General features: G+C 38.3%; 1 protein-coding gene across 1 annotated transcript in view; it reads left to right on the top strand.

Annotated features, from left to right (window-relative positions):
- RYR2 (ryanodine receptor 2) overlaps nt 1–26,049 on the top strand; it is a gene marked incomplete at both ends in the record, with an annotated part of 539,514 nt that overhangs the window by 425,517 nt on the left and 87,948 nt on the right. Inside the window, 10 exons of the mRNA XM_080918509.1 lie at nt 2,446–2,506; nt 3,301–3,539; nt 5,044–5,125; nt 6,192–6,322; nt 14,383–14,703; nt 16,585–16,825; nt 18,340–18,427; nt 20,245–20,337; nt 22,017–22,187; nt 23,387–23,446. Of these exons, the coding sequence (XP_080774635.1) occupies nt 2,446–2,506; nt 3,301–3,539; nt 5,044–5,125; nt 6,192–6,322; nt 14,383–14,703; nt 16,585–16,825; nt 18,340–18,427; nt 20,245–20,337; nt 22,017–22,187; nt 23,387–23,446 (1,487 nt within the window). The remainder of the gene's footprint in view (nt 1–2,445; nt 2,507–3,300; nt 3,540–5,043; nt 5,126–6,191; nt 6,323–14,382; nt 14,704–16,584; nt 16,826–18,339; nt 18,428–20,244; nt 20,338–22,016; nt 22,188–23,386; nt 23,447–26,049) is intronic.

The raw sequence follows: 26,049 nt of genomic DNA, 5'->3' as shown, positions 1-26,049 counted from the left end.
GTCATTGTGTGTCGGCTGTGGGAGGAACATTCTCTTAGGCTGGGAAAATGGAGAACTGAAGAAGTTTCCCTTTTGTTACCACACTGAAATCAGTCTGCAGTCACTTTTACCTCCAAGACCAAAGGAGCTATTCTGACTCAATCCCCTCTTCCCACTTTGAACCCCAGACCTCCATGTCTTCCTCAGACACCAGCCAACACCTGCACCTGCATGCCCAATGCTTCCCATTTGCGTAGAGCAACCTGAGCATGCAAGTCCCTGCGCTGGCTCGCTCATGTACCACTCTATCCATGTTCACCATGACAACTTTCCTTGCTCACTGCGCTACCTCAGTATCCCAGCAAATGTTCTCCTTCTGCAGTTAGTCATGTCCCTTTGTGCTCAGGGGCTGTGGTGCCATCATTGCTTCATGAGATGAAGAGTTCCCTCGCCTAACACTTACCTTCTCAGTTCTCCCTTAAACGCAGTAAATTTCTGCCTTTCTGGGTCCCATAAATGCTGCACATTGCAAGTTTTTTTTTTTTTTTTCACTTAAACAACTCATGTGTTTTTCTTCATAAGACATGCAGTTCCCCAAGATATACGCCTGGGGCAGTAGAGAAGTCTCAAATTTTTGACATGGAGGCTTTCAGCATTTTGTACATGACAGACATACTGTCCAAAAACCTTTCTTTTATCCTCACAGTGGCCTTGAACCTGGACAGACAGTCAACATCACTGCAGTTCACCACAGTGTCAACTCTGAGGATGCTGGCATAGAATAAATATCAGATATTTAAGAGACAGCTACTTATGGAATTTTTTGACTTTTCAGTTGAGGATGCTTAATTTTCACTAGTACATGGATCTTAAGTTTCTATTTGGATATGTTTCAAAACCAATTGCTAAGTGATGTAATCCAGAGAAAAATTTCACCTGTAATCTCTTCCTGACTGTCAGCAGATTAGCTTTACATTGACATTTTTGATGTCTCCCTTCAAAATGCTTCATGTATTCAAATAATTATTGCTATCCTCTATCAAGAAATAACAGACAATTAATCTGGGTATGTTATTTCTAGAAAGTTCACATCATGCTTGGGTAGTCGGGCATGGTACAGACAATGAAAAAGAAATCCCTTTAAAGCTCAAATCATCTCTGAGGATAGAGACTATCCAGAACTGAGGTGTCTTTGTCTTATGATGCGTCTAAGTTGGCCAGCTCCTGATCCAGGATGATCAACCAGGTAGATGTGTAAGTGAGCTATTTGAGGATGCGTTGATGATTAAAGAAATAACATTCAGATGCTACAGAATTCTTACATTGAAACATGACTCATTAGCCTAAGGATTCATAGAATTTGTGTGTATGTGTGTGCATGGGTGTTAGATTAAAATCTAGAACAAAGACTGATTTAGTTTGACCATAATTTGGTAGACAAATTATTTTTTAATGAAGTCATTATTTCACTTATTGACTTTAAAAAATACCCACTTCCAAGCATCACACACACATACACACACATTTATGCTATTCATAATTTTGTACTTTATTTATAAAATGGCAATCAAAGTACAGGAATCTTTTTGTTTTTAAGAATTACATTTTGAGTAGTGTAAAAGACTGCTGGCTTAAATCCTGGAGAGACAGCTCAGTAACTGAGAACCAGTACTGCTGTTGCAGAGGACCTAGGTTCTGTTCCCAGCCCCCACATCAGGTGGTTTGTAACCCCCCTGTAACTTCAGCTCAAGGGGATCTGATGCCCCTGCTTGCTTTCCTCGGGCACTGCATACACATATGCACTACCCCCCCCCCCCACAGATGTACAATTAGATCTACATAATAGATAAATACATTTAGAAATAAATCTTTACAAACAAGTTCTACTTAGCTTCTCTAGCCCCCAGTTTTAATTTTTCAAATAAATTTATTTGTGACTTTCGTGTTTTGCCAATGACCAACAGTTTGGATAAATCATCGCACTTTGCTGCATTGGAACTGAGGCGTATTAAGTCACCCTGAGGCCACGGGATGAAAAGAGAAAGCAGAGATCCCTGAAGTAGTAAAGATAGCGTTAGGATAGAGCTTTACCCCATTTCATCTCAGACGACCTGCACTCACCGTCAGCGCTTGCGTACCATGTGCGTTACAGTTAGTGTGGGGGGAGCAGTGTATCTGAGGAATTGGGCAAAAGTTCCTTCCGTTCAGCACGATGCTTCCGATTGCTGCTGGAGCATGTCTGCTACCTGGTAAGACATGCTTCGTGCTTGTCTACATACATGTGCATAACCACCTTCAAGCAGAGAGACTGCATGATTTCAGATCCCAGTCTTCAAAAAGTCCTTTTCATTAAGTTCTGATCGAGCTGTGTGAATTAACCGACATTTGTGACACACGTGTTGATGGGACAGGACAAGGTTAAGAAATTCCAAAGGCAGTTTATACAGTGTTTTCTTTCTCCTTCAGGGAACGATGCCACCTCAATCGTGAACTGTCTTCATATTTTGGGTCAGACGTTGGATGCAAGGTTAATAGTCACATTTCTACCTAAGTGAATTAATATAGTTATGACACATAAAAATGTTTTTAAAGGACCACATGGCATGACCTTATTTATTTTTGTGGTTTTATGAATACTTTAGTACAAATGGAAAGAAACCTTGTAAATTACACTGGCTATGATGGTCCTTAGATTCTGCAGTCGTAAGGAGGTCATTTAATCTTTACAGTATTTCTCTAGCAAATAATTTTATTACTGAGTTATCGATTATGAATGTATCATGTATGAGTACCCCTTCTCCTGCACATACCCACTCACACACTCACACCTACATATACACACATGCTTATACACACACACAGACACACAAACACACACAATCTCTCACGCACACCCCACACACTGTCATACACATGCCATATGCACACTCACATGTATACATACACTCACATCCCACACACACCTACATACACACACACACACACACACCATACACTCATACATACACATACACACACATACACACATATGGACATAGAACTCTCTGGAAAGAGTGAGGGATCAGTGGGAGGAAGACAAGAGAGTGTAATTGGAGGTGAATGTGACCAAAATAATGCCATATGCATATGTGAAAATGTCATAATGAAACCATTATTATATATAATTAATACATGGCAGTAAAATATAAAAGTCGAATGTGTTCTAGGTATCTACTGTGGTGGAGAGGTAGAACAGTAGCAGCGGGTCAGGGGTGGGGGACAAGGTTTTCTCCTTGGGTTGTTGCTGTCAGAAACCTAATCTCATCCTTCCTGGCTTTCCAGAACTGTGATGAAGACGGGACTGGACAGTGTGAAAAGTGCTCTCAGGGCTTTTCTGGACAATGCAGCTGAGGATCTGGAGAAGACAATGGAAAACCTTAAGCAGGGCCAGTTTACTCACACCAGGAGCCAGCCCAAGGGGGTGACTCAGATCATCAACTATACCACCGTGGCGCTCCTCCCCATGCTCTCTTCCCTGTTTGAACACATCGGCCAGCATCAGTTTGGAGAAGATCTGATATGTATGTAACTCTGGTCCCTAGGAACTGGCCTTTGAACTAGGACCATTGGGGTCATCCCAAGGGGCTTCTGCATGCAAATGCTTCGATTACTACATAACTGCATAGCTGGGTGTATGGATGATAGAAACCATCTCAACAGAGAGAGATCTGTGTGTCTCATGGACCTGGAATACAAACACGGTTTTAGATCAACCCTCTGTACTGTTGAAGCCTGGGTCCCACCAAATTCCTTGAATCCATTGCACCTTTCTAATGTTTATTTTCAATGGATTCGAAGCACAGAGATACGCCACCTTAAATGTTTTAAATCATTTCTGACTGGACCACAGGTTACTTCACCAAATGATATTATCTATGTTGAGCCAAATGGATCATTTCCATCATTGGACTATGCCAAACAAAAATAGCTCTGTTAATGGGTTTCCATGTAATTTTGAGAGAGATTTGATTGGCTAGTTTGGGGCCAGAACTCCAAAGTTACTTTAAAAAGTTTGTCCCCAGAATAACCAAGGTTAAGTGGGAAATTAACACCCGAGTTGTCCTGACCTTTTTCAGGGCAGTTCACAGGAACACAGATAAGCAAGGAGCTTTGGGGGAGTTGACACGATCTCGAGGGTTCTCAGTGTGTGGGTTTCCCAGGTGTCTGACAGTGCAGTGTGAAACTGCCATGCTGGTCTGTGGTTCTTCCCCTTGCACTGACAGAACCATGTTTTCACCAGTAGGACCATTTGCTTGTCCTCCAGATTATAGATGGAAATAGGTCTTACGTCGAAGATGATTTCTTGTGTCATGCTGTGACATATATAGCGATGTGTGAATGAGAAAGCCATATTTCATAGATTTCTTTCTCCTTTAAGCCTGTCTTGTTCAATCATCCATTTCCTAGATCCTCTGCTTGGTTTTCCTATCGTCAAATACTATAGGAGGGGAGAAATGTAAAGATAGCCCAGTGATTCGGAGCCTATACTGTTCTTGCAGGGGACCAGACTTTGGTTCCTAAAATTCACATTTGAGTGTGAGATATCTGGAGATATTTGTGAGTTATGGTAATGGACAGTTATTATATTCCACATTTGTATGACTGAGAGACCTTTTCTATGCAAACCCTTGTAGAACATAGACTATCTTTCTTTTTTCCAGAAGCATACTAAAAACTGCCAGTCTTTCTTCTTCCCTCCAGACAGTCTCATGGCTAATTTTATTCCTGTGCAGGTCCTTTCCTTTCACATACCGAGAAAGATTATTAAAATATTTTTTTCTCAGAATGTTCTAGATAATCGCAACCCATTCACTAAAGTGTCTTGAGCCCCTTTCACCCGGGGAAGGCTTTTGAAAAGTAGCTTTTACGTTTTATTTTGTAAACGTGTTCTTGTTTTGCATTTTCCAAAGTTTCAAGCATACTGACTGTAGTGAGGAATTCTGGGTTCAGTCAGTCTATTCATTCTCAGGGTCGTGTGCTATGCAAGTATTTACTTCTCAATGGAGACTCTCTCTCTGTTCTCAGTGGAGGATGTGCAGGTGTCTTGCTACAGAATTCTGACCAGCTTGTATGCCTTGGGAACCAGCAAGAGCATCTATGTGGAAAGGTAAGAGCTAAAAACAGCCCAGTACTGACAGCAACTCACCTCAAACCTCTTCATTTTATATACATTTCTTATTTTGAAGCAACCCAGGTTAATTTGTTCACTTCCTCAAGAGGAACTTGACAACCTTTACGAATTTTTTATTATAAAGCACAGTGGAGGCATAGTATATAAAATTTAATGGCTTGTCTTTTACATAAAAAGGTAGCTTATAAATTTTAAACTTAGAGCTTGTAAATCCTAGGAGGGGGACTGCTAGCATTGTTTGTAACTGTATATTAGAAAGACAAAGGACTGAGGAGAGGCTTGCTGAGTGAAGGCCAGACTTATACCATCCAACTGAAAATCCCAACAGGGCAGCATGGAGCTTGTACTCCCAGGGTTGGGGGCACAGAGGCAGGAGAATCCTTGGAGCTTGCTTGAGAGTATAGTCTAGATGGGTGGGCCCCAGGGTCTGTAAGAAACTCTGACTCAAAAACTAGGAGGGAGACTGGCTGAGGAGGTGACTTAGTGTTGACCTCTGGTCTCCTGTTGTGTGCCATGCTGCCCACACACCCACATGTATATGTGCAAGAACAGAAAGAAATACAAAATGAGCTGGAAGCACATCTTCTCACACTCCAGACCAAAGTATCTCACCATGGTCAAATGCTGTCCACAGGTAAACTAAGACCCAGCACCAGCATTCAACCCTGATTCTCGTGTCTATTTCTGACTATTTTTCTAATGAGTCATAACCCCAGAATTCAAAGATCCTCAGCTAAAAGCATCCAGGTGTGAAATAGTTTTGACTTGTTGAACCGTTTCACAAAATTGGTCTGGTTTATACTTTTAACTCTCATAATTAAATACCCACAAGTTCAGTTTTACATTTTTGTTTTAACTATGCAAGAGGTAGTAGCAGGATCCTGATTTTATTCTCAAAGACACCTTTTTGATTCTTTCTTACTGTTTTTTTTTTTTTAAAGTAGCAATCTAGGTATTTCTCTTGTAGGTTAAACTTATCAATTTTTTTGACATCACTCCTTCAGTTATTCATCTGGAAACAATAAACTTTTTGCACTTATAGGCAACGATCTGCACTTGGAGAATGCCTAGCTGCCTTTGCTGGTGCCTTCCCTATCGCCTTTCTAGAAACCCATCTGGACAAACATAATATTTACTCCATCTACAACACCAGGTCTTCACGAGAAAGAGCAGGTAACACTGAACTATGCTTGCCCTTTGAGAAATGAAGCCATGTCTTCATGATGCTCATGGAATTAGTTCGTGACGTTTTCTGTTCTTATTGATAGTGAGATCACTTATCTAGAAGTTTGATTTCTGAAAGTACTTATAAAGGAGCAGTGAGCTGGACTGGGGTTGCTCTTGAGTCCAGGTTACCAGAGAAATCACTTCTTCTGGATTCCAGAGGAAGAGAAAGAAGAGGGACAGAGAAAGAGGGAGGAGGAAGGAGGAGGGAAGGAAGTGTTGGTTGCAAGGGGCAGAATGTGGGTCATTTCTTCCCATGATTGACAGATGGGGTAGTTCATAATTTGAGGCAGTCTGTGTATATGTGGGCTAAACATGCCATTAATTTTAATAATTTTTACACATGTTCATGAATAGGCATAGACACCAAATAGAAGGATTCCTGTAATACACTATTTTTTATTACCCTTTTTGGTTTATGAACATTAAGTTTCTTTGTTCTCAAGTATTATAATTTAGCATTATTTTTTGAATGTGTACTTCCTCTAATGTTTCTGAAAGAAAAGATTTTAGATTTATTTATTTTTATTTGATATATTTTATTTACATTTCAAATGTTATCCCCTTTCCCAGATTCTTCTACATATCTCTCATCCCTTAACCCCTCCCCCTGCTGCTATGAGGATGTTCATCCACCGACTCACCCCCTCTCACCTCCCTAGCCTGACATTCCCCAACACTGCAGCATCAAGCCTCGACAGGACTAAGAGCTTCTCCTCCCACTGATGCCCAACAACTGCATCCTCTGCTACATGTGCAGCTGGAGCCATGGGTCCTTCTATGTGTACTCTTTGGATAGTAGTTTAATCTCTGCGAGCTCTGGTTGGTTGGTATTGTTGTTCTTATGGGGTTGCAAACTCCTTCAACTCCTTCAATTCTTCCTCTAAATTCTCTATTAAGGACCGCATTTTCAGTTCTATGGTTGGCTGAGAGCATCTACCTCTGTTATGTACTGGCAGAGACATTTAGGAGACAGCTATATCAGACTCCTATCAGTGAGTACTTCTGGGCATCAGCAATATTGCTTGTATTTAGTGGCTGAATATGAGCTGGATCCCCAGGTGGGGCAGTCTCTGGATGGCCTTTCCTTCAGTCTCTGCTCCAAACTTTGCTTCCATATTTCCTCTTGAGAATATTTTAGTTCCTACTTATAAGAAGGACTAAAGTATTCACTCTTTGGTCTTTCAACTTCTTGAGCTTCCTGTGGTCTGTGGGTTGTATCTTGGATATTCTGAGCTTTTGGGATAACATCCACTTATCAGTGAGGGCATAACATGTGTGTTCTTTTGTGGTTGGGTTATGTCACTCAGGATGACATTTTCTAGATCCATCCATTTGCCTAAGAATTTCATGAATTCATTATTTTTAATAGCTGAGTAGTATTCTATTGTGTAACTGTACCACATTTTCTGTATCCATTCCTCTGTTGAAGGACATAAGGGTTTTTTTCTAGTTCCCCTCTATAAAAATTTAAGCTGCTATGAACATAGTGGAGTATGTGTTCTTGTTGTATGTTGGAGCATCTTTTGGGTATATGCCCAGGAGTGATATAGCTAGGTCTTCAGCTATGTCTAATTTTCTGAGGAACCAGTAATATAACTTGAAGTCAGTAATGGTGATTTCCCCAGAAGTTCTTTTGTTAAGAATAGTTTTTCCTATCCTGGGCTCTTTGTTATTTCAAATGAATTTGCAAATTTCTCTTTCTAACTCTATGAAGAATTGAGCTGGAATTTTTATGGGGATTGCATTGAATCTATAAATTGCTTTTGGCATAATGGCCATTTTTACTATATTAATTGTGCCAATTGATGAGCATGGGAAAACTTTCCATCTTCCGAGATCTTCAATTTCTTTCTTCAGAGACTTGAAGTTCTTGTCATACAGATCTTTCACCTCCTTGATTCGAGTCACACTAAGGTATTTTATATTGTGACTATTGTGAAGGGCATCATTTCCCTAATTTCTTTCTCAGCTTGTTTATCTTTTGAGTAGATGAGTGCTACTGATTTATTCGAGTTGATTTATATTCAGCCACTTTACTGAAGTTGCTGTAGAAGTTTTGTGGTGGGAGTTTTGGGGTCACTTAGGTATACTATCATATCATTTGTAAATAGTGATATTTTGACTTCTTCTTTTTCAATTTGTACCCCTTAGACCTCCTTTTGTTGTTTAATTGCTCTGGCTAGAAATTCAACTACTTTATCGAACAGGTAGGGAGAGAGTGGGCAGCCTTGTCTAGTCCCTGATTTTAGAGGGATTGCCTCAAGTTTCTCTCCATTTAGTTTAATGTTGGCTACTGGTTCACTGTATATATCTTTTACTATGTTTAGCTATGGGCCTTGAATTCCTGATCTTTCCAAGACTTTTAACATGAGGGGTGTTGAATTTTGTCAAATGATTTCTGAGCATCTTATGAGATGATCATGTTTTTTTTTTCTTTGAGTTTGTTTATATAGTGAATTATGTTGATGGATTTTTATATATTGAACCATCCCTGCATCCCTGGGATGAAACCCACTTGATTGTGATGAATGATCATTTTAATGTGTTCTTAGATTCAATTTGCAAGAATTTTATTGAGTATTTTTGCATCGACACTCATAATGGAAATTGGTCTGAATTTTTCTTTCTCTGTTGAGTCATTGTGTGGTTTAGGTAAAAATGTAATTGTGGCTTCATGGAAAGAACTGGGTAGCATTCCTTCTTTTTCTATTTTGTGTAATAGTTTGGAGATTATTGGTATATGAGGTCTTCTCTGAAGATCTGATATAATTCTGCACTAAATCCATCTGGTCCTGGGCCTTTTTAGATTGGAAGACTTTTGATGACTGCTTCTATATTTCTTTAGGGGTTATGGGACTGTTTAGATGGTTTGTTTGATCTTGATTTGACTTTGGTACCTGATAACTATCTAGAGAATTTTCCATTTCACGAAGATTTTCCAGTTTTTTTTTTTTTTTTTTTTTTTTTTTTTTTTTTTTTTTTTTTAGTATAAGCAGAATCTGATGATTTTTTTGAATTTCCTCAGTTTCTGTTCTTATATCTCCCCTTTTACTTCTGATTTAGTTAATTTGAATAAAGTATCTGTGCCTTCTGGTTAGTCTTCCTAAGGGTTCATCTATCTTTTGGATTTTCTCAAAGAACCAACTCCTGGTTTTGTTGATTCTTTGTACAGTCTTTTTTGTTGATTTCAGCCCTGAGTTTGATTATTTCCTGCCATCTACTCCTCTTGGGTGCATTTTTTTTTCTTTTAGGTGAGCTGTCAAGCTGCTAGTGTATGTTCTCTCCAGTTTGTTTTTGGAGGTACTTAGAGCTATGATGTTTCCTTTTATGACTGCTTATATTGTGTTCCATAAGTTTGGGTAATTTGTGACTTCATTTTCATTAAATTCTAAAGTCTTTAATTCAGTTCTTTATTTCTTTCTTGACCAAGTTATCATTGAATAGAGCATTGTTCAGCTTCCATGTATATGTGGGCTTTCTATCATTTTTGTTGTTATTGAAGGCTAGTCTTAGTCCATGGTGATCTGATAGGACACATGGGATTATTTCAATTTTCTTGTATCTTTTGAGCCCTATTTTGTTTCCAAAATCTGGTCAATTTTGGAGAAGGTATCATGAGGTACTGAGAAGAAGGTATATTCTCTTGGGATGGACTATTTTATAGATATATGTTAAATCCTTTTGGTTCATAACTTAGTTGTACTGTGGCTCTTTATAGTTTCTGTTTCCATAATCTGTCCATTGATAAGAGTGGGGTGTTGAAGTCTTCCACTATTATTGTGTGCGGTCAAATGTGTGTTTCTGGCTTTACTGAGGTTTCTTTTATGAATGTAGATAGGTGCCTTTGCATTTGAAGCATAGATATTCAGAATTGAGATTTTATCTTTGTGGCCTTTTCCTTTGACTAGTATGAAGTGTCCTTACTTATTTTTTCATAACTTTAGGTTGAAAGTTTATATTTTATTTGATATTAGAATGTCTACTTTAGCTTGTTCATTGGAACCATTTGCTTGGAAAATTGTTTTCCAGCCTTTTATTCTGAGGTAGTGTCTGACTTTGTCACTGGGGTGTATTTCCTTTATACAGCAAAATGTGGGTTCTCTTTACATATCAAGTTTGTTAGTCTATGTCTTTTTATTATGGAATTGGGTCCATCAACATTGAAAGATATTAGGGACCAATGATTGTTGTTTTCTCTTTGTTTGGTTTTGTTGTTGTTGTTGTTAGAGGTGTAATTATGTTTTTGTGGCTGTCTTCTTTTTTTGGTTAGTTGAAAGAAGATTACTTTCTTGCTTTTTCTAGGGTTTGGTTTTTTACCTTGTGTTGAAGCTTTCCATCTATCATTCTTTTTAGGGCTGAATTTGTGGAAAGATATTGTGTAAATTTGGTTTTGTCATGGAATGTCTTTGTTTCTCCATCTATGTTAATTTGAAGTTTTGCTGGATATAGTAGCCTGGGCTGGCATTTGTGGTCTCTTAGGTTCTGTATGACATCTGCCCAGAATCTTCTAGCTTTCACAGTCTGCTGTGATTTTGATAGGTCTGCCTTCATATGTTACTTCACCTTTTTTTCCTTACTGCTTTTAATATTTTTTCTTTGTTTTGTGCATTTGCTATTTTGACTATTATGTGATGTGAGGAATTTCTTTCCTGGTCCAATCTATTCAGAGTTCTGTAGGCTTCTTGTATGTTTATGGGTATCTCTTATGTTAGGTTAGGGAAGTTTTCTTTTATAATTCTGTTGAAGATATTTTCTGGCCCTTCAAGTTGAGAATCTTTGCTCTTTTCTATACTTATTATCCTCATGTTTGATCTTCTCATTGTGTCCTGGATTTTCTGAATGTTTTGGGTTAGGAACTTTTTGCATTTTGTATTTTCTTTGATTGTTGTGTCAATGTTTTCTATGTTATCTTCTACCCCTGAGATTCTCTTTTCTATCTCTTGTATTCAGTTGGTGATGCTTGTGTCTATGACTCATAATCTCTTTCCTAGGTTTTCTATCTCCAGGGTTGTCTCCACTTGTGACTTCTTTATTGTTTCTATTTCTCTTTTTAGATCCTGTGTGGTTTTGTTTAAATTTTTCACCTCTTTGCTCATGTTTTCTTGTAATTCTCTAAGGGCTTCTACCTTTTTATCCATGTTGTACTGTATTTCTTTAAGGGAGTTACTTATGATCTTCTTTAAGTCCTCTAACATCCTCATGAGTTTCGACTTTAAATCAGAATCTTGCTTTTCTGATGTGTTGGAGTATCCAGGACTTGCTGTGGAGGGGAACTGGGTTCTAATGATATCATGTAGCCTTGGTTTCTTTTGCTTAGGTTATTGGAATTGCTTCTTGCCATCTGCTAAGCTCTGGTGTTAGCTGCTCTTGCTAATTCTGACAGGGTCTTGACCCTCCTGTAAGCATGTGCATCAACATTACTGGGGAACTGGTTCTCTTCCAGCATGGTCTGGGTAGAGATAGCTGTAGCACAGTATCAGCACAGGGCACAGACAGAAACCTGAAGGATTCTGTCCCAGACTGCTCCTCCATTCCTGTGTCCTGAGGGCCCTGGGTGGGACTCACAGAGCAGAAGTAGTGATCATACCTGTGCTCTCAGGTGTTTCAGCATTTCTGGGGGATCAGCTCATTCCCAGAGGGGTCTGGGTATAGAGAGCTGTAGTACAGGGTCAGCTCTGGATGCAGGCAGAAACCAGAAGTATCCTGTCCCAGACAGCTCCTAGATTCCAGTGTCGTGAGTGCTCCAGTCAGGTTCCTCTTGGGACAAGAATTTGAGCAGGAGTGGTGGTTTCCCCTGTGCTCTCAAATGTGTCAGTAACTCTGAAAGAGAAAAAAAATAATTGCTTTTAGGTCAACAAGACAAAGACAAATGAATACTCTACTAAAGCAGAAAAAGAATCAGCAAATATGAAAAAAATAGGTTATTGGCTTTCTTGTTAAATAGTTTTACAGCAAGTCAGGAAGGGTTATTGTATTGTTATTTATTTCATTGGTAGATGTGTGCCCTTCATTGTTTTTAAATTTTTAAACATTTGTTTTGTGTATATGGTGTGTGTGTATGTGTGTGTGTGTGTATGTGTGTGTGTGTAATTATGTGTATAGATGCATATATTCACATATGTGACACACTGTTCATGTCAATGTCAGATGACAACTCGCTCATCCTATTTCATGTGTCTTAATGTTATCTTTAGCTGATTTTTCATTTTTAAAGTTTATTATTGGAATTCTGAGAAACCTAACCAACAACTTTGGTTTACACCTAGATATAAGGTGAGTCTCCTTAAGATCCATGAGTCTGTGTGTGTGGTTGTTGAATCATGAACCTCAGATCCATGTGTGGCATCCCATGCAGGGCAATCTGATCATTTGTTGTATAGATATCCCTATTTTGCTCATGACTCAAATTCAAGTTTCTGTATCACCTCATTTGCATAGCAACAGGAATTAAATTTTATGATTTCATTTATTTTTAGTCAATCATTTCAGGATAATTTTTGTGAGTTTACGGTAGATAGAGAAGATATGATATAAAGATCACTAAGATTTGATTCTTCCCACAGGGAGTTCTGGCCTGTAAAAAAGAAGGAGAGAAAAAGAGACAGAGACAGATTGAGACTAATAGACATGGGCCATAGAATTCACAATAAGGACTACTGGGCACTAGAAAGTTATCCTATTCTAGAGCTCCTGGGAAGACTCAACACTGATGATTCAGGATGAGTCTTGAAATTGGAAAGACAGAGGTTTTGATTCATTAGGGAAATGTTGACTGGAGATAGTTCCCAGGAGAGATAAGCAGACAATGAAACAAGGCTGGGAAGCCAGAGGAGGGAAGCAAAAAATGGAGACTGACACCAGTAGCAAAGAAGATTCATTTACCAGCTACAGAGAGGGACTGACATCTCACTGAGATCGTTGGACAGCAGTAAGGGAGATAAATGCACAGCTCAGCTCTGTTGAGTTCTGGAGAAGCAGTGGCTAAACCACGCCCTCTGGGACAAATAGGTAGAGGAGTGGTTGTGAGTTTTACTGGAGGGAGAATCATCTCAGATGCCAGCCAAGGAAGGTTTGCCAGCACATCTAGCCATGGTGACTGACTCCATAACACTTTGCTTGAGTAACTGTTGGAGATTAAGTCAAAAGTTTAAACCTATTGTGTCTTGGTGGACCCTGAAAAAAAATCGAGGATGAGACACAAAAAAAGGTGAATAAATAAAACTTAGAAGGTTTGTAGTTATGGCAGAACAGAAGCCAGCAGTAGTGTATGTTGTCAAGATAAATATATAAGCAGAGGAAGAGAGGGGCTAAAAACAGATCCTCAAAGAAGCCAACATCTAACTGGGCAAGGAAAAAGAGGTGAGTTAAGGACACTGATGTAATTGAGAGTCACAGAGACTGAAGATGGTGATGATAAGGAGGGAGGCAGTTCAGGAAAAGGGAGAGTTGCCTAGCAACTAGTGAGCTATGGAGGTGAAGTCATGGGTTCCCATGCACTGGAAAGCAGAGTTTAGTTACTGTACAAAGATGCCTTGGAAGTAGAGATTCTGGGGACATTTGCATATCTGTAGGCAGGAGCTGCTAGAGATAAAGTGGCTGGGAGACTTGAGCAAGGTTCTGCAGTGGGAAAATCATTCAGACAGATAGGCGGCAACAAGTGAACTTCCATCTTCTAAATAGAGGGAGTAGAGGAGAATAGGGATACACAGAGGTGAGTTGAAAATGGGGAGTGCAAGGAGCAGGACAATGAGAGGCTGCCTAATCTTATCTGCTGTGAAGTAGGCAGAGCCGCTGTCAATCAGCCTGCTAACGTGAAACCATGATAGGAAAGAACTTTAGAATGCCAACCAGCCATGATATCAGGAAGAGGGTATCAGTAGAAGGAAAGCCAGGTTTTAGTTTTGAAGTCCAGCATGAAATATGATATCTGCTTGAGAAAGCCAGATCTGCCACATGGTACCTGTTCTTGCACTGAGCACACGCCACTTTTATCTGTGTTTCTCTAGCTCTCAGTTTACCCCCAAATGTGGAGGACGTTTGCCCAAACATACCATCCCTGGAGAAGCTCATGACTGAGATCATAGAGCTGGCGGAGTCGGGGATCCGTTACACTCAGATGCCACACATGATGGAGGTTGTGCTGCCCATGTTATGCAGCTACATGTCCAGGTGGTGGGAGCACGGTCCTGAGAACCATCCGGAGAGGGCTGAGATGTGCTGCACTGCCCTAAACTCAGAGCACATGAACACACTGCTGGGCAACATTCTCAAAATCATCTACAACAACCTGGGGATTGATGAAGGGGCCTGGATGAAGCGCCTGGCTGGTAAGGACTGGAAAGAATGCAACGTATCCTTTGTTTAATTTCTCGTAAAGATTTCAAACATCGAAGGCTAGAATTTTCCCACAGTAATCTTCGATGATTTCTTCTGTGCTCAAAATTACCATTGCTTAGTCCCGTTCTGCTATTCTAAAAGATATGGCATGATCAGACATTTGATAGCTGCCCTAGTCTCATTTTTGTTGCCCTGATAAAATATCCTGATCCAAATTATCATTTGAGAGGAAGGGTTTCTTTTAGATTACATTTACCAGGTTGGAGTACGTCACTGCAAGGATAGCATTGTGGCAGAAGCCTAAAGTGGCAGTCATGTCAAATCCATCAAGTGCAAAAGCAAATAAACAGCGCATGCTCATTTGCTTGCTTTTACTCAGCTCAGTGTCTCCACTTTTACATAGTTCGAGACTTCCTGCTTAGGTAATGGGGTCGCCCACAGTGGTCTAAGTCTTCCACATCAGTTCTCATAATTAAGACAACCCCCCATAGGCATGCCTACCAACCAACCCAATATAGATAATTCCTCATTGACACTCTTTCCCCAGATGATTCTAGGTTGTATCCAATTGACAATTGTAGCTACTCATTGCATAGTTAATAATTTCAAACAGTTTTCTAAGCTGTTTATTTCTACATAAGACCATTTAGCAATCACAAGAAATAATGAACGGTAACATCAATAATGATTATGTAGTCAGAGACAAAAGTAAAACTGGATTTTGAAACAACATACCTTTATATTACTCTCTGGTGACAATGGGCAGAGGAATGGAAGATAAAGTAAAACATGTACAGTTCAGTTTATCATTACTGGATTTATATTAAAAGTCTAGAAGCTGCCTAAATTCCCAGCAGCTGGAGCAGTCTGGGTAATTAGTTTCTGTATATCCTCTTACAGAAATATTATATTTTCTTCAAGCATTCGGGGTTTCAGCCATGGTTTGTATCTTGGGAAATACTCATATTAAATATAGAAAACAAAAGCAAAAATTTTAAAGGAATGCAGAATGATCTGTGTGTAGTATGAATTAATGAGTTTATCTGTTAATGAAAACTAAAAACGATACCAGTGTCTTAATGACCAAACAGGTAGATTTTTAACTTTTTCCATATATGTATTACCCAATGTCTGTGTGTGTATTATATAAATATAACATAAAAATTCATCTTAAACAGAACTGTATCACATCCCCCTTTCTTCCCTACAGCCCCTCCTAGTCTCTCTCCTATCCCCTCAAATTAATAGCCTCTTTTCCTATATTATTGTTACATATATACATATGTGTATGTATATGTACCCACAAATACTTAATTACAATCTTAAAAATGTATTAAAAAATAATAAATAAATAAATAAATAAACAAACAAATAAATAAAAGTCCATCTTAAAACTGCTTTTGTAAGTCTAGACCTATTACTGAATGCTGACCACAATGTTACATATAATCTAGCCCTCCCAGGAGAGGATGATGGGATAAACTGAGAAGACTGCAGGTCTCACATAATGATACTGCAGAGACTGTTCTTAAAGGGAAAGAACTAGAAGGCTCCTTTTCATTATTAGGTTTTGTATGATAATACAGAATTTAAAAACTAATCATGTAATTCCAAGACTTTTCAGACTTTTATTCTAAATCATTAATCTTTTGTTAAAAACTAAGCACATTGGATTGAGTTCAGTAATCATGTTTAAGTATCAACTATGTGACTAGGTTTGTGACTAGAAAACTGGCAGAGACCTGGGCTTTGTCTGTAAGGAAACTATGAAAGAGAAATGGTGGGGACCTCACTCCCATTTGACCATTCCTGCAATTCATCCTAATGTTGATGGGTGGTTTTCACAGCAGAATATTAATGTCTATTTTCAGTGTTTTCACAGCCTATAATCAACAAGGTGAAACCTCAGCTCTTGAAAACTCATTTCTTACCCTTGATGGAGAAGCTAAAGAAAAAGGCCGCCATGGTAGTGTCTGAGGAAGACCACCTGAAAGCCGAAGCCAGAGGGGACATGTCTGAGGCAGAGCTGCTCATTCTAGATGAGTTCACAACATTGGCCAGGGATCTCTATGCCTTCTACCCACTCTTGATCAGATTTGTGGACTATAACAGGTAAAATGTGACTGGGTTACCTCACTCAGGATGATATTTCCTAGTTTGATCCATTTGCCTAAGAATAAAGTCATTGTTTCTAATAGCTGCGTAGTACTCCATTGTGTAAATATACCACAATTTTTACATCCATTCATCTACTGTAGGACATCTGGGTTCTTTCCAGCTTCTGGCTATTATAAATAGAGCTGCAGTGAACATCGTGGTGCATGTATCTTTGTTGTATGTTGGAGCGTCTCTGGGGTAAATGCCCAGAAGTGGAATAACTGGATCTTCAGGTAGTACTATATCCAATTTTCTGAGGAACCACCAGACTGATTTCTAGAGCGGTTGTACCAGCTTACAACCTCACCAACAGTGGAGGAGTGTTTTTCCTTCTCCGAAGCCTTGCCAGCATGTGCTGAGTTTTTGATCCTAGCCATTCTGACTGGTGTGAGGTGGAATCTCAGGGTTGTTTTGATTTGTATTTCCCTGATGACTAGGGATGTCGAGCATTTCCTTAGGTGCTTCTCAGCCATTCGATATTCCGATATTCCTCAATTGAGAATTCTTTGTTTAGCTCTGTACCCTAGTTTTTAATAGGATTATTTAATTCTCTAGAGTCCAGCTTCTTGAGCTCTTTGTATATATTGGATATGAGTCCTCTATCAGGTGTAGGATTGGTAAAGATCTTTTTCCAATCTGTTGGTTGCCATTTTTTTTTTTCTTTTGACAGTGTCCTTAGCCTTACAGAAGCTTTGCAATTTCATGAGGTCTCATTTGTCAATTTTTGATTTTAAAGCATAAGGCATTGGTGTTCTCTTCAGGAAACTTTCCCCTGTGCCTATGTCTTCGAGGCTCTTCCCCACTTTCTCTTCTGTTATTTTCCGTGTATCTGTTTTTATGTGGAGGTATTTGATGCACTTGCCTTGAGCTTTTTACATGTTGATAAGAATAGATTGATTTGTATTCTTCTATATTCTGACCTCCAGTTGAACCAGCATCACATGTTTAAAATGTCTTTTTTCCACTGGATGGTTTTAGCTCCTTTATCAAAGATCAAGTGACCATAGGTGTGTGGGTTCATTTCTAGGTCTTAAATTATATTCCATTGATCTGCCTGCCTGTCTATGTTCAAGAAATACCATAAAACCATTATGGATTTTTTTGGTCAGCAAACCTGGCTTTGGCAGGTTGAGCATAGGAGCACACATTTTTAATCCAAGAAATTTGGAGAGGCAAAAGTCAGCAAATGTCTGTGAGTTCAAGTTCAGCCAACATAGAAAATTCCAGATTAGCCAGAGACCTTGTCTACAGGAGAAAGAAAGAAAGAAAGAAAGAAGGAAAGAAAGAAAGAAAGAAAGAAAGAAAGGAAGGAAAGAAGGAAGGAAGGAAGGAAGGAAGGAAGGAAAGAAGAAAGGGAAAGAGGGAATGAGGGAAGAAAAAAATTTTAAAGACTGTTGTATAAAGGATTTGGGGGAGGGGTATTTTGCTTAAGTAACTTTAACTGAGAACCTTCTTATCACACATTGCAGGGCAAAGTGGCTGAAGGAACCCAACCCAGAAGCAGAGGAGCTATTTCGAATGGTGGCTGAAGTCTTCATCTACTGGTCTAAATCCCATGTAAGTATGAAAATGCAAATTATCTAGTGTTTGGTGTGTGATGGGGGCTTTGCAAAGGTAGATCAGTTGTCTGGTCCCTGTAGTCAATGTCGAAATAGCATTTTTAAAGTTTGTCTCCTAGAATTCATTTGATAGTTTAGGACAAAAGGAAGGTGACTCTGGGGACTTTAGGGAAAAGGACCCTCTATTTAGCTCTGTAATGTATCTTTAAAAGATACAAAAATTTTATACTATTGTATAAACGTTAAGATGTTTTTTATACCCCACCTCTTTTAGACAGTGTCATATAGCCTAAGTTGGTGTTAAGTACCTGCTTCACTTCTGTATCCTGGGATCCTTTAGGACATGACTAATTTAAAATGACTTTTGAAATATATACATTTGCATGTTCATATTGATGTCTGATATCTGTGGCATCCTAGAAATGTTTTTAGGTTGTTTCTGATCCTCTAAATCAAATGAGGAATTTCATTTGCTTGTTTTGAGGCTTGAGCATGCCAGCATAGAGATATGCCCTGATGTGGACCTCAGCTTTTGGTATTTTGAGACAAGTCTTCACTTTATAGCTTAAGCTGACCTTGGAGTTAGCCTGACCTCAAACTTATAATTTTCTCACTTCTATGGGACCATGGCATATACCATCATGCCTGATGAATGGCTTCTTATTTTGTACAGCATATTTTAATGGAGACATTAGCTTATCTTGAGTTATTTTGAGAGAAATGTATATTCTAGGATAAATCAATCTATTTTCACCTGCCTCAGAGATGGATCAACAGTCCTTTCTTTCTCTCCCACATATAACACATTTTTTACTTGCCAAGGGGATAAATGGGAGGAATCCAGGATTAGATGTTTATACATGTTGAAAACTGCTAGAAAATTAATATATGTATACTACTCAGCAATCATTTAAACATCAACAAAGCATTTTGAATATTTTGGAATTAGGGCTCTATTATAATCACCAGGCTCATTTAATGGTTCTTTCTCAATAGTAGGAATATATATATATATATATATATATATATATATATATATATATATATATATATATATATATATATATATATATATATAGCCTATTCTTTAATGGCTGAGATATCTCTTACACCCTGATATAGATCTTAAAGTCAAATTTATTTATATGTATTGATATTTTCTCCAAATGTTTCAGATGAATTGGTTTTACCATTCTGTTTCTAAATTAAAAGTATTTAAAATAATGTTATGTCATTTTTAGAATTAGATAGAGTACATATCAGAATAGGAAGTAGAAAGTTGTTTCAAAGTTGTGTGTGTTCTGGAAAGACTGTTTATCCCTGGAAACGACATATGCCATTCCCTAGCTAACCTGGGGGTGAAGTCTTCATACTGTTATTTTGGTAATGCATGGTTTTATGACAGGAATGGTTCAAATATCATCTTTAAAACATACCTGTTTAGGATGGGCCTGACAAAATGGTTCTGTCATCCCAACTCCCAAGAAAGTGAAGGAAGGACTCTTACAATTTGATGGGCTGCTTGAGCTATAGAGTAAATTCAAGCCCAATCTTGGTAGAACTTATCTTCTAGTAAGTAAGAAGTCTGGGTGTACTTAGTGTTGGAGCACTTGCCTTGTATGGAAAACTCTAAACTTCCCCAACATTGGAAAATGTCAGTCACACTCATACATTGATCTTGAAACAGTTGTCTCCAATCTAACTGTCTCTGTGTAAAGTCATACACCAAACCAGCATTTGCCCCTGTCTCCTGTGTATCTTTGACTATATTTTCTCCAAGTGCTTTTAACTGAAATTTCCTTTGTAACCTCTTAGAATTTCAAAAGAGAAGAACAGAACTTTGTTGTGCAGAATGAAATCAACAACATGTCCTTCCTCATCACTGACACAAAGTCCAAGATGTCCAAGGTATCTGTTCCAATGTTCCTTTATGAGTTGATGTTTTTTTAGAGTGTTTATTTATTTTTTGAGTGTTCATAATAGTAATTGGGTTGGTTTGATAGTATTGCTTATTGATGTAACAACATTTGTGCTGTTTGGATAGTTTCTAGGATTAGTTTGGAGCAGGTGCAGTAAATACTGAGACATAAAAATGACCTATGAAGGACAAATTTCCTACAGATTCCTAGTTACTAAACTTACTAAAAATAATTTCTTAAAAGGTGATGCATGTAAAACTATGATCCACACAATTATTATATATTTTTGAATATAAAATTCTTGCTTATAATGTTCAGAAATTTATAGATTCGATAGAACATGACTCTATATGTAATAATGTACTACAGTATTTACAATGAGTCAATTACTGGGGTTAGGGAGATGGCCCAGCAGTCAAATTCATTGGCTGCTCTTGTAAAGAACCCAGGTTTAACTCCCAGCATCGACATAGGGGCTCAAGACCATATGTAACTACAGTTCTTGGTGATTCGATGCCTTCTTTTGGTCCATGTGGGTACTGAAACACACATATACACAGACACATACACATACAGGCACAAATACTAAAGCACGTTAAAAAAACATAAATAAATAAAACAACCACAGCATCACTTCTTTCTGTGCTGAGATGTTTTCAGCACCAGACTTATTCTGCTTTCTCTTTTGTTTTGTTTGTTTGTTTGTTTTTAAGACAGTGCTCCACCATGTCCTGGAACTTACTGTACCAGGCTGGCTTCAAACTCACAGAGGTCTACCAATCTTTGCCTCTCAAGTGCTGGGATTAAAAGTGTGGGCTATTTTACAATTTAAGTAATGCTAATCAATCACTTGCCTGCTAAATTGCCTGTTGTTTCTTTTCTCCCCTTCACTGGATGTCACTGTTATAGAACTGGTTCAGCTTTGAATCACAGCTACAATAGTGATCCTGGGTACTTGAAGTGGATATGGGGAAATTATTTTCTTAGGATATTAGACGTGTATCTTTTTCTTATAGTACTCCCTGCCTATCAGAACTTAGAGTAGACTTGAGGTGCCCATGTGGCATCAGCCTAGTCCTTAAAAGAGTCACAAGAGAACAGTCACGTAACCATTGGACATGATGATACTGATACTCCTAAATATTTCTGCATCTCTAAGACTGGTGTACTACCTGAATTCTCAGGAGATATAGGATGCTATAATAAAGGAGGAAAGGTATTTTGCAATAGTTATTTGTAAACCACATAGATAGTTTATAAACAATCCAAGTAATGTATGAATATATAAAACACATCCTGTGCATGCATGCATATTCCAAAGCATCAATCCAAGCAAAAATAAGGTTTCTGTATGTAAATTCCTTAAAGCACTGAAAATTAGAAAGTGTATTTTATATAAAATTACTATATAAAATCTCTCCCCAATATTATGATGTGTTTTTCTATCTGACAACTACTTGGGAATAGTTAATGATAAAAATGTAGGAAGAATAAAAACTAAAAGTAAACAAAAAAAATGCTGGGAAGAAAAGAAAACGTTTTCAGAATGGTTAGGATTTCTGAAAGTAAGTATCAGAGAGAATAAGGACCATGATTACGTCAGAGAAGATCATAGATCTGAATGAAAGCAATGTCGGCGGCAACCCAGTGTTCATCTTTGTTCCACAGGCAGCCATTTCTGATCAAGAAAGGAAGAAAATGAAGCGGAAAGGGGACCGGTATTCTATGCAGACATCTTTGATCGTGGCCGCTCTGAAGCGATTACTGCCCATTGGACTGAACATCTGTGCCCCTGGGGACCAAGAGCTCATTGCTTTAGCCAAAAATAGATTTAGCTTGGTGAGTCCCCTGGTCACCCAGGGGTGGTAGTCATCAGGATGAGGCATTGCATCTTTTGAGTAACTGTCAGTATATTATTTATAGTTTCATTTTAAGGAAGTAGTTTTTTTTTGTAGACCCTAGGCCTTAAATCAATGACTGCCTATTATATTTAGGGCATTTTTATCCTAAGTGATGGTAGTCATCTCTGAGGCATATTCTGGAAGCAAACATATGAATAATAGGTTGCAAGGTGGGAGGAGGATGGGTTGCATATGTAGTTCTTCATAAAATCTGCAACAAGGGCAATTGTCGAATATTTGAAATGTGATTTCTCAACCATAAAAGCAAAATGTATCGTGCCAGTGGTGGCTAGTGGGGGTGTTAGCTTTCAGGAACTCTGGTCCTTTACAGGCATTGGGATTTCCCTTTGTTAGAGTTATTTCCTTGATTCTATCTGCATAACATCATATGGCTATGTAAACTTTCAAGAATGTGCCTTGGGATTGCTAGGTTGTACTTATGCAAATCAGACAGTGCATTTTCACACCTCTCTTCTCAGAGACTGACAGTGATTCACCTGTGTGGATCTTGTTTCCTGCCGGGGGACAAATGGATGGAGGAAAGCTTAGGCAGAGTTATCGGATATTTGATTTGCACACCCACATTTCTTGTTATGGCTCTGTGATGGAGTATGTTGTAACATGCAATGTCTCATTGTGGAAGTCACATTTAGTTTTATGTGAGCCTAAGGGAATATGTTTGTGTCTTCTTTATTTTTTAAAAATTTGATTACTTTGTTAACCCTTGACATTCTTACTGAGTAGTTCAAGTAGATGGCATCCAGTTTCAGTGTAGAGAATATTTTCTGAGGAATAGACATGTAGCTCAAGACCTAAGAGTATGTACAACTCTTAGAAAGAACTGGGTTTGGTTTCTTACTTTGACAACTCATAATCATCTGCAACTTCTTCTCCAGAGTAACCTACACCTTATTCTGGTCTCTAGGGACATGAACACACACACACACACACACACACACACACAAACACACACACAATTAAAAAGTATATGTGATTACTTCAGATTTGTAGCATGCATTTTGATAAATATACTTGTCAGGGATACACTATTTCATAAAGTATTTGATTTGTTCTTTGACTGTGGCAGTTGATGCATTTATATTGAGACTTCTTTTAGTAACATGTGTTTCTTGACAGAAAGACACTGAGGAGGAAGTACGTGATGTAATCCGCAGTAACATACACTTACAAGGCAAGGTAAGCCAACTTTTATTCCAAGTCATGTTGAACATTTTCAGAATAATATCACTAAGAGTCTCACACGAGCAAATAAGTTTATCTTAATTGATCATTATTTTACCTGAAAAGAGTTTAGATTAGCACCATGAATGGTAACAATGGCATGTTCTTAAAAGCAGAGGATCATAAATTATAAAATTAGAAAATGATATGTCATAGATTGACTAAATACTACATATACATTTTATAATTGCTTTTCATGATTTGGGTGACCTGGAAACAGATATTGATAAGTTGGAATTTTTCCTTTAGTGTTCATATAAAAATCCATATATATGAGGTATTGAGAATTGCTGTGTTAAGAAAGATAAGCTGATCTAAGGAGAGGGAAATCAGTTTGAAGATAAATATGAATAGAACCTATGTTTTTCAGCAGTAGTTGAAGAAATTGTTAAGACTGAGAATTTTTTACTGGCAGTGAATAAATCAGCCATTTACTTATGAGAAATATCAGGTGAGAAGTCTTCTCACTTCTGGGCATGAGAGGTGATGCAGACTGTAATTATTACACTCAAGACTGAGATGGGAAGATTGGGAATCTGTGGCTAGTCTGGGCTACATAGTAAGGCCCCCCATCTTTGAAAACAAAACCCAGATTGAACCATTATGTAACCTACTTTTAGATTTCTACTGTAGTCGGTGACCCTTCTGAAGATTCTGTCTAAATCATAAAAATGAGATGATGGTATAAAGGATATTTTTTTTAAAAAAATCTCCAGGTATTCCTTCAGTGAATTAAAACATTCCTCCCCATAGACCTGCATTTCTGTGATGCAGATAAACCACATTTCTGCTGTTATCAGTGCACGCGGTTGTCTTTAAAGCACATTCTCTATGAACCTCCATGTGAACTCATATACATCTTATTCATAAATCCTCCAGGGAAGGAGACTGATCCCTAGTAGAGTATCTTTTTCAGAGAGAAAAGAAAAAGTGTACATATCTTTTGTAAGTCATCATAAAACCTCCAGCTGAACTCTGGCCAAGAGTTTATACTGAAAGCTCTCATGCAGTAGAGACATGAATGTTTTTATAGACACGGGTGTTAGATGACGTTATGAACCTCTTGAATGGGCTCCTGCGCTTTCCCAATTTAGTCAACCCTGTTCAAGGCCTGTATTCACGGCAGGAAGGGGTCATATAGCCCTCAGTCTTGGAGCTCCTGGATACACCCCATCAAATCCTTTGTCAACCCTGTTCAAGGCCTGTATTCACGGCAGGAAGGGGTCATATAGCCCTCAGTCTTGGAGCTCCTGGATACACCCCATCAAATCCTTGTTCAAAGTGACCAGCCACACAGCCATGATTACACTCTCCCAAGGCTCATTGCTTTTTCCATTCCCTGCTGCACCAAGACCTTCACCCATACAGGCTCTGAAGAAGGAGTGCTGTCGCCTCACCCAAGGTGAGAACCACCCACGTAGGGCCTATCCCTCACCTTTCTCTACACTGGTAGCCCCTCTTTTTATAGTCCAGATGGACACCTGGGCCCAACAATGAAGCAGCCACATTCTAGCCTCATGTTCACACTCTAGTAATACCAGATAGAAAAAGAAGCCTTGTGGAGTCATGGTATAAGAGAGAACATAAAGATTTTGCTTTAGCAAAAATACCTGTTTATTGAATTTATAGACAAAAATGAGGCACATAGTCCTTTGATGTAAAAAAAAAAAAAAAAACAAACAGAGGAAAGCGTTCTATTTTGAGCAAAGAAAAAACAGTTTTTAGGAGTCATCTGTATATGAAGTTCTGTCCACAAGTTTATCTCTGCCTCAAAGTTTTTTTTTGTCATTTGGAGCTATGCCATTTTAGGAGGCTGAAAGTTTCAGATGATCCCTGTTCATTTTTATTTCATAACATGCAGTTTTATTTTTTAATGGAAATTCTAAAGTGGAAGAGAAGGAAATGGAAATTGTTTTGTCTATTTTTAATGGTATGGCTCTTATGTTTTATTTCTTAGAAATGAAGGTTTTTCTTCCACTAAGATACTTATATTTGTCCAGATTTATAATTTTTATAGTCTTTCTTTAAGACATGAGGACAGGAATAGAAGAGTCATAAGATTTTTTTTTGCAGCAGGAGGGTTGGCTCATCCATTAAGAACCCTCTCCTTTAGAAAGGGGTTTGGTTCCTAACACTCACACCAGATAGCTCCAGGGCATCTGGTGCCCTCTTCTGAACAGCATGGGCAAATGCACTCATGTGTATACACACACACACACACACACACACACACACACATTCAAAAAATGAAAGAAAAAAATACAAAGAGCTTATTTAAAAAATTTAATTGTTGAAATATGACAACATTGCCCAATGAAATGTTGACATTTCTTTTGGGTGAGTATAAAATTTATATGTCATGTTGGTTTATATTATTCAATAGTCTTCAGTGCAGTTAGAATTTGCTGTGTTGTCAACTTCCTTAGTTCAGATTCAATTGTGGGCCTATTTCAATACTTATAAAAATACACAAATGAATCTTGCAGTGTGTGAGCAACAAATGAAAGGGTATATTCTAATTCATTCCTTCAGCTGTCTCCACTTCAGCCTTACATTCT

Source organism: Micromys minutus, assembly GCF_963924665.1.
Source record: "Micromys minutus genome assembly, chromosome: 6".
Taxonomy (NCBI): Eukaryota; Metazoa; Chordata; class Mammalia; order Rodentia; family Muridae; genus Micromys; species Micromys minutus.
Note: the sequence above shows the minus strand (reverse complement) of the source record. Positions and strands in the feature narration are given on the sequence as shown.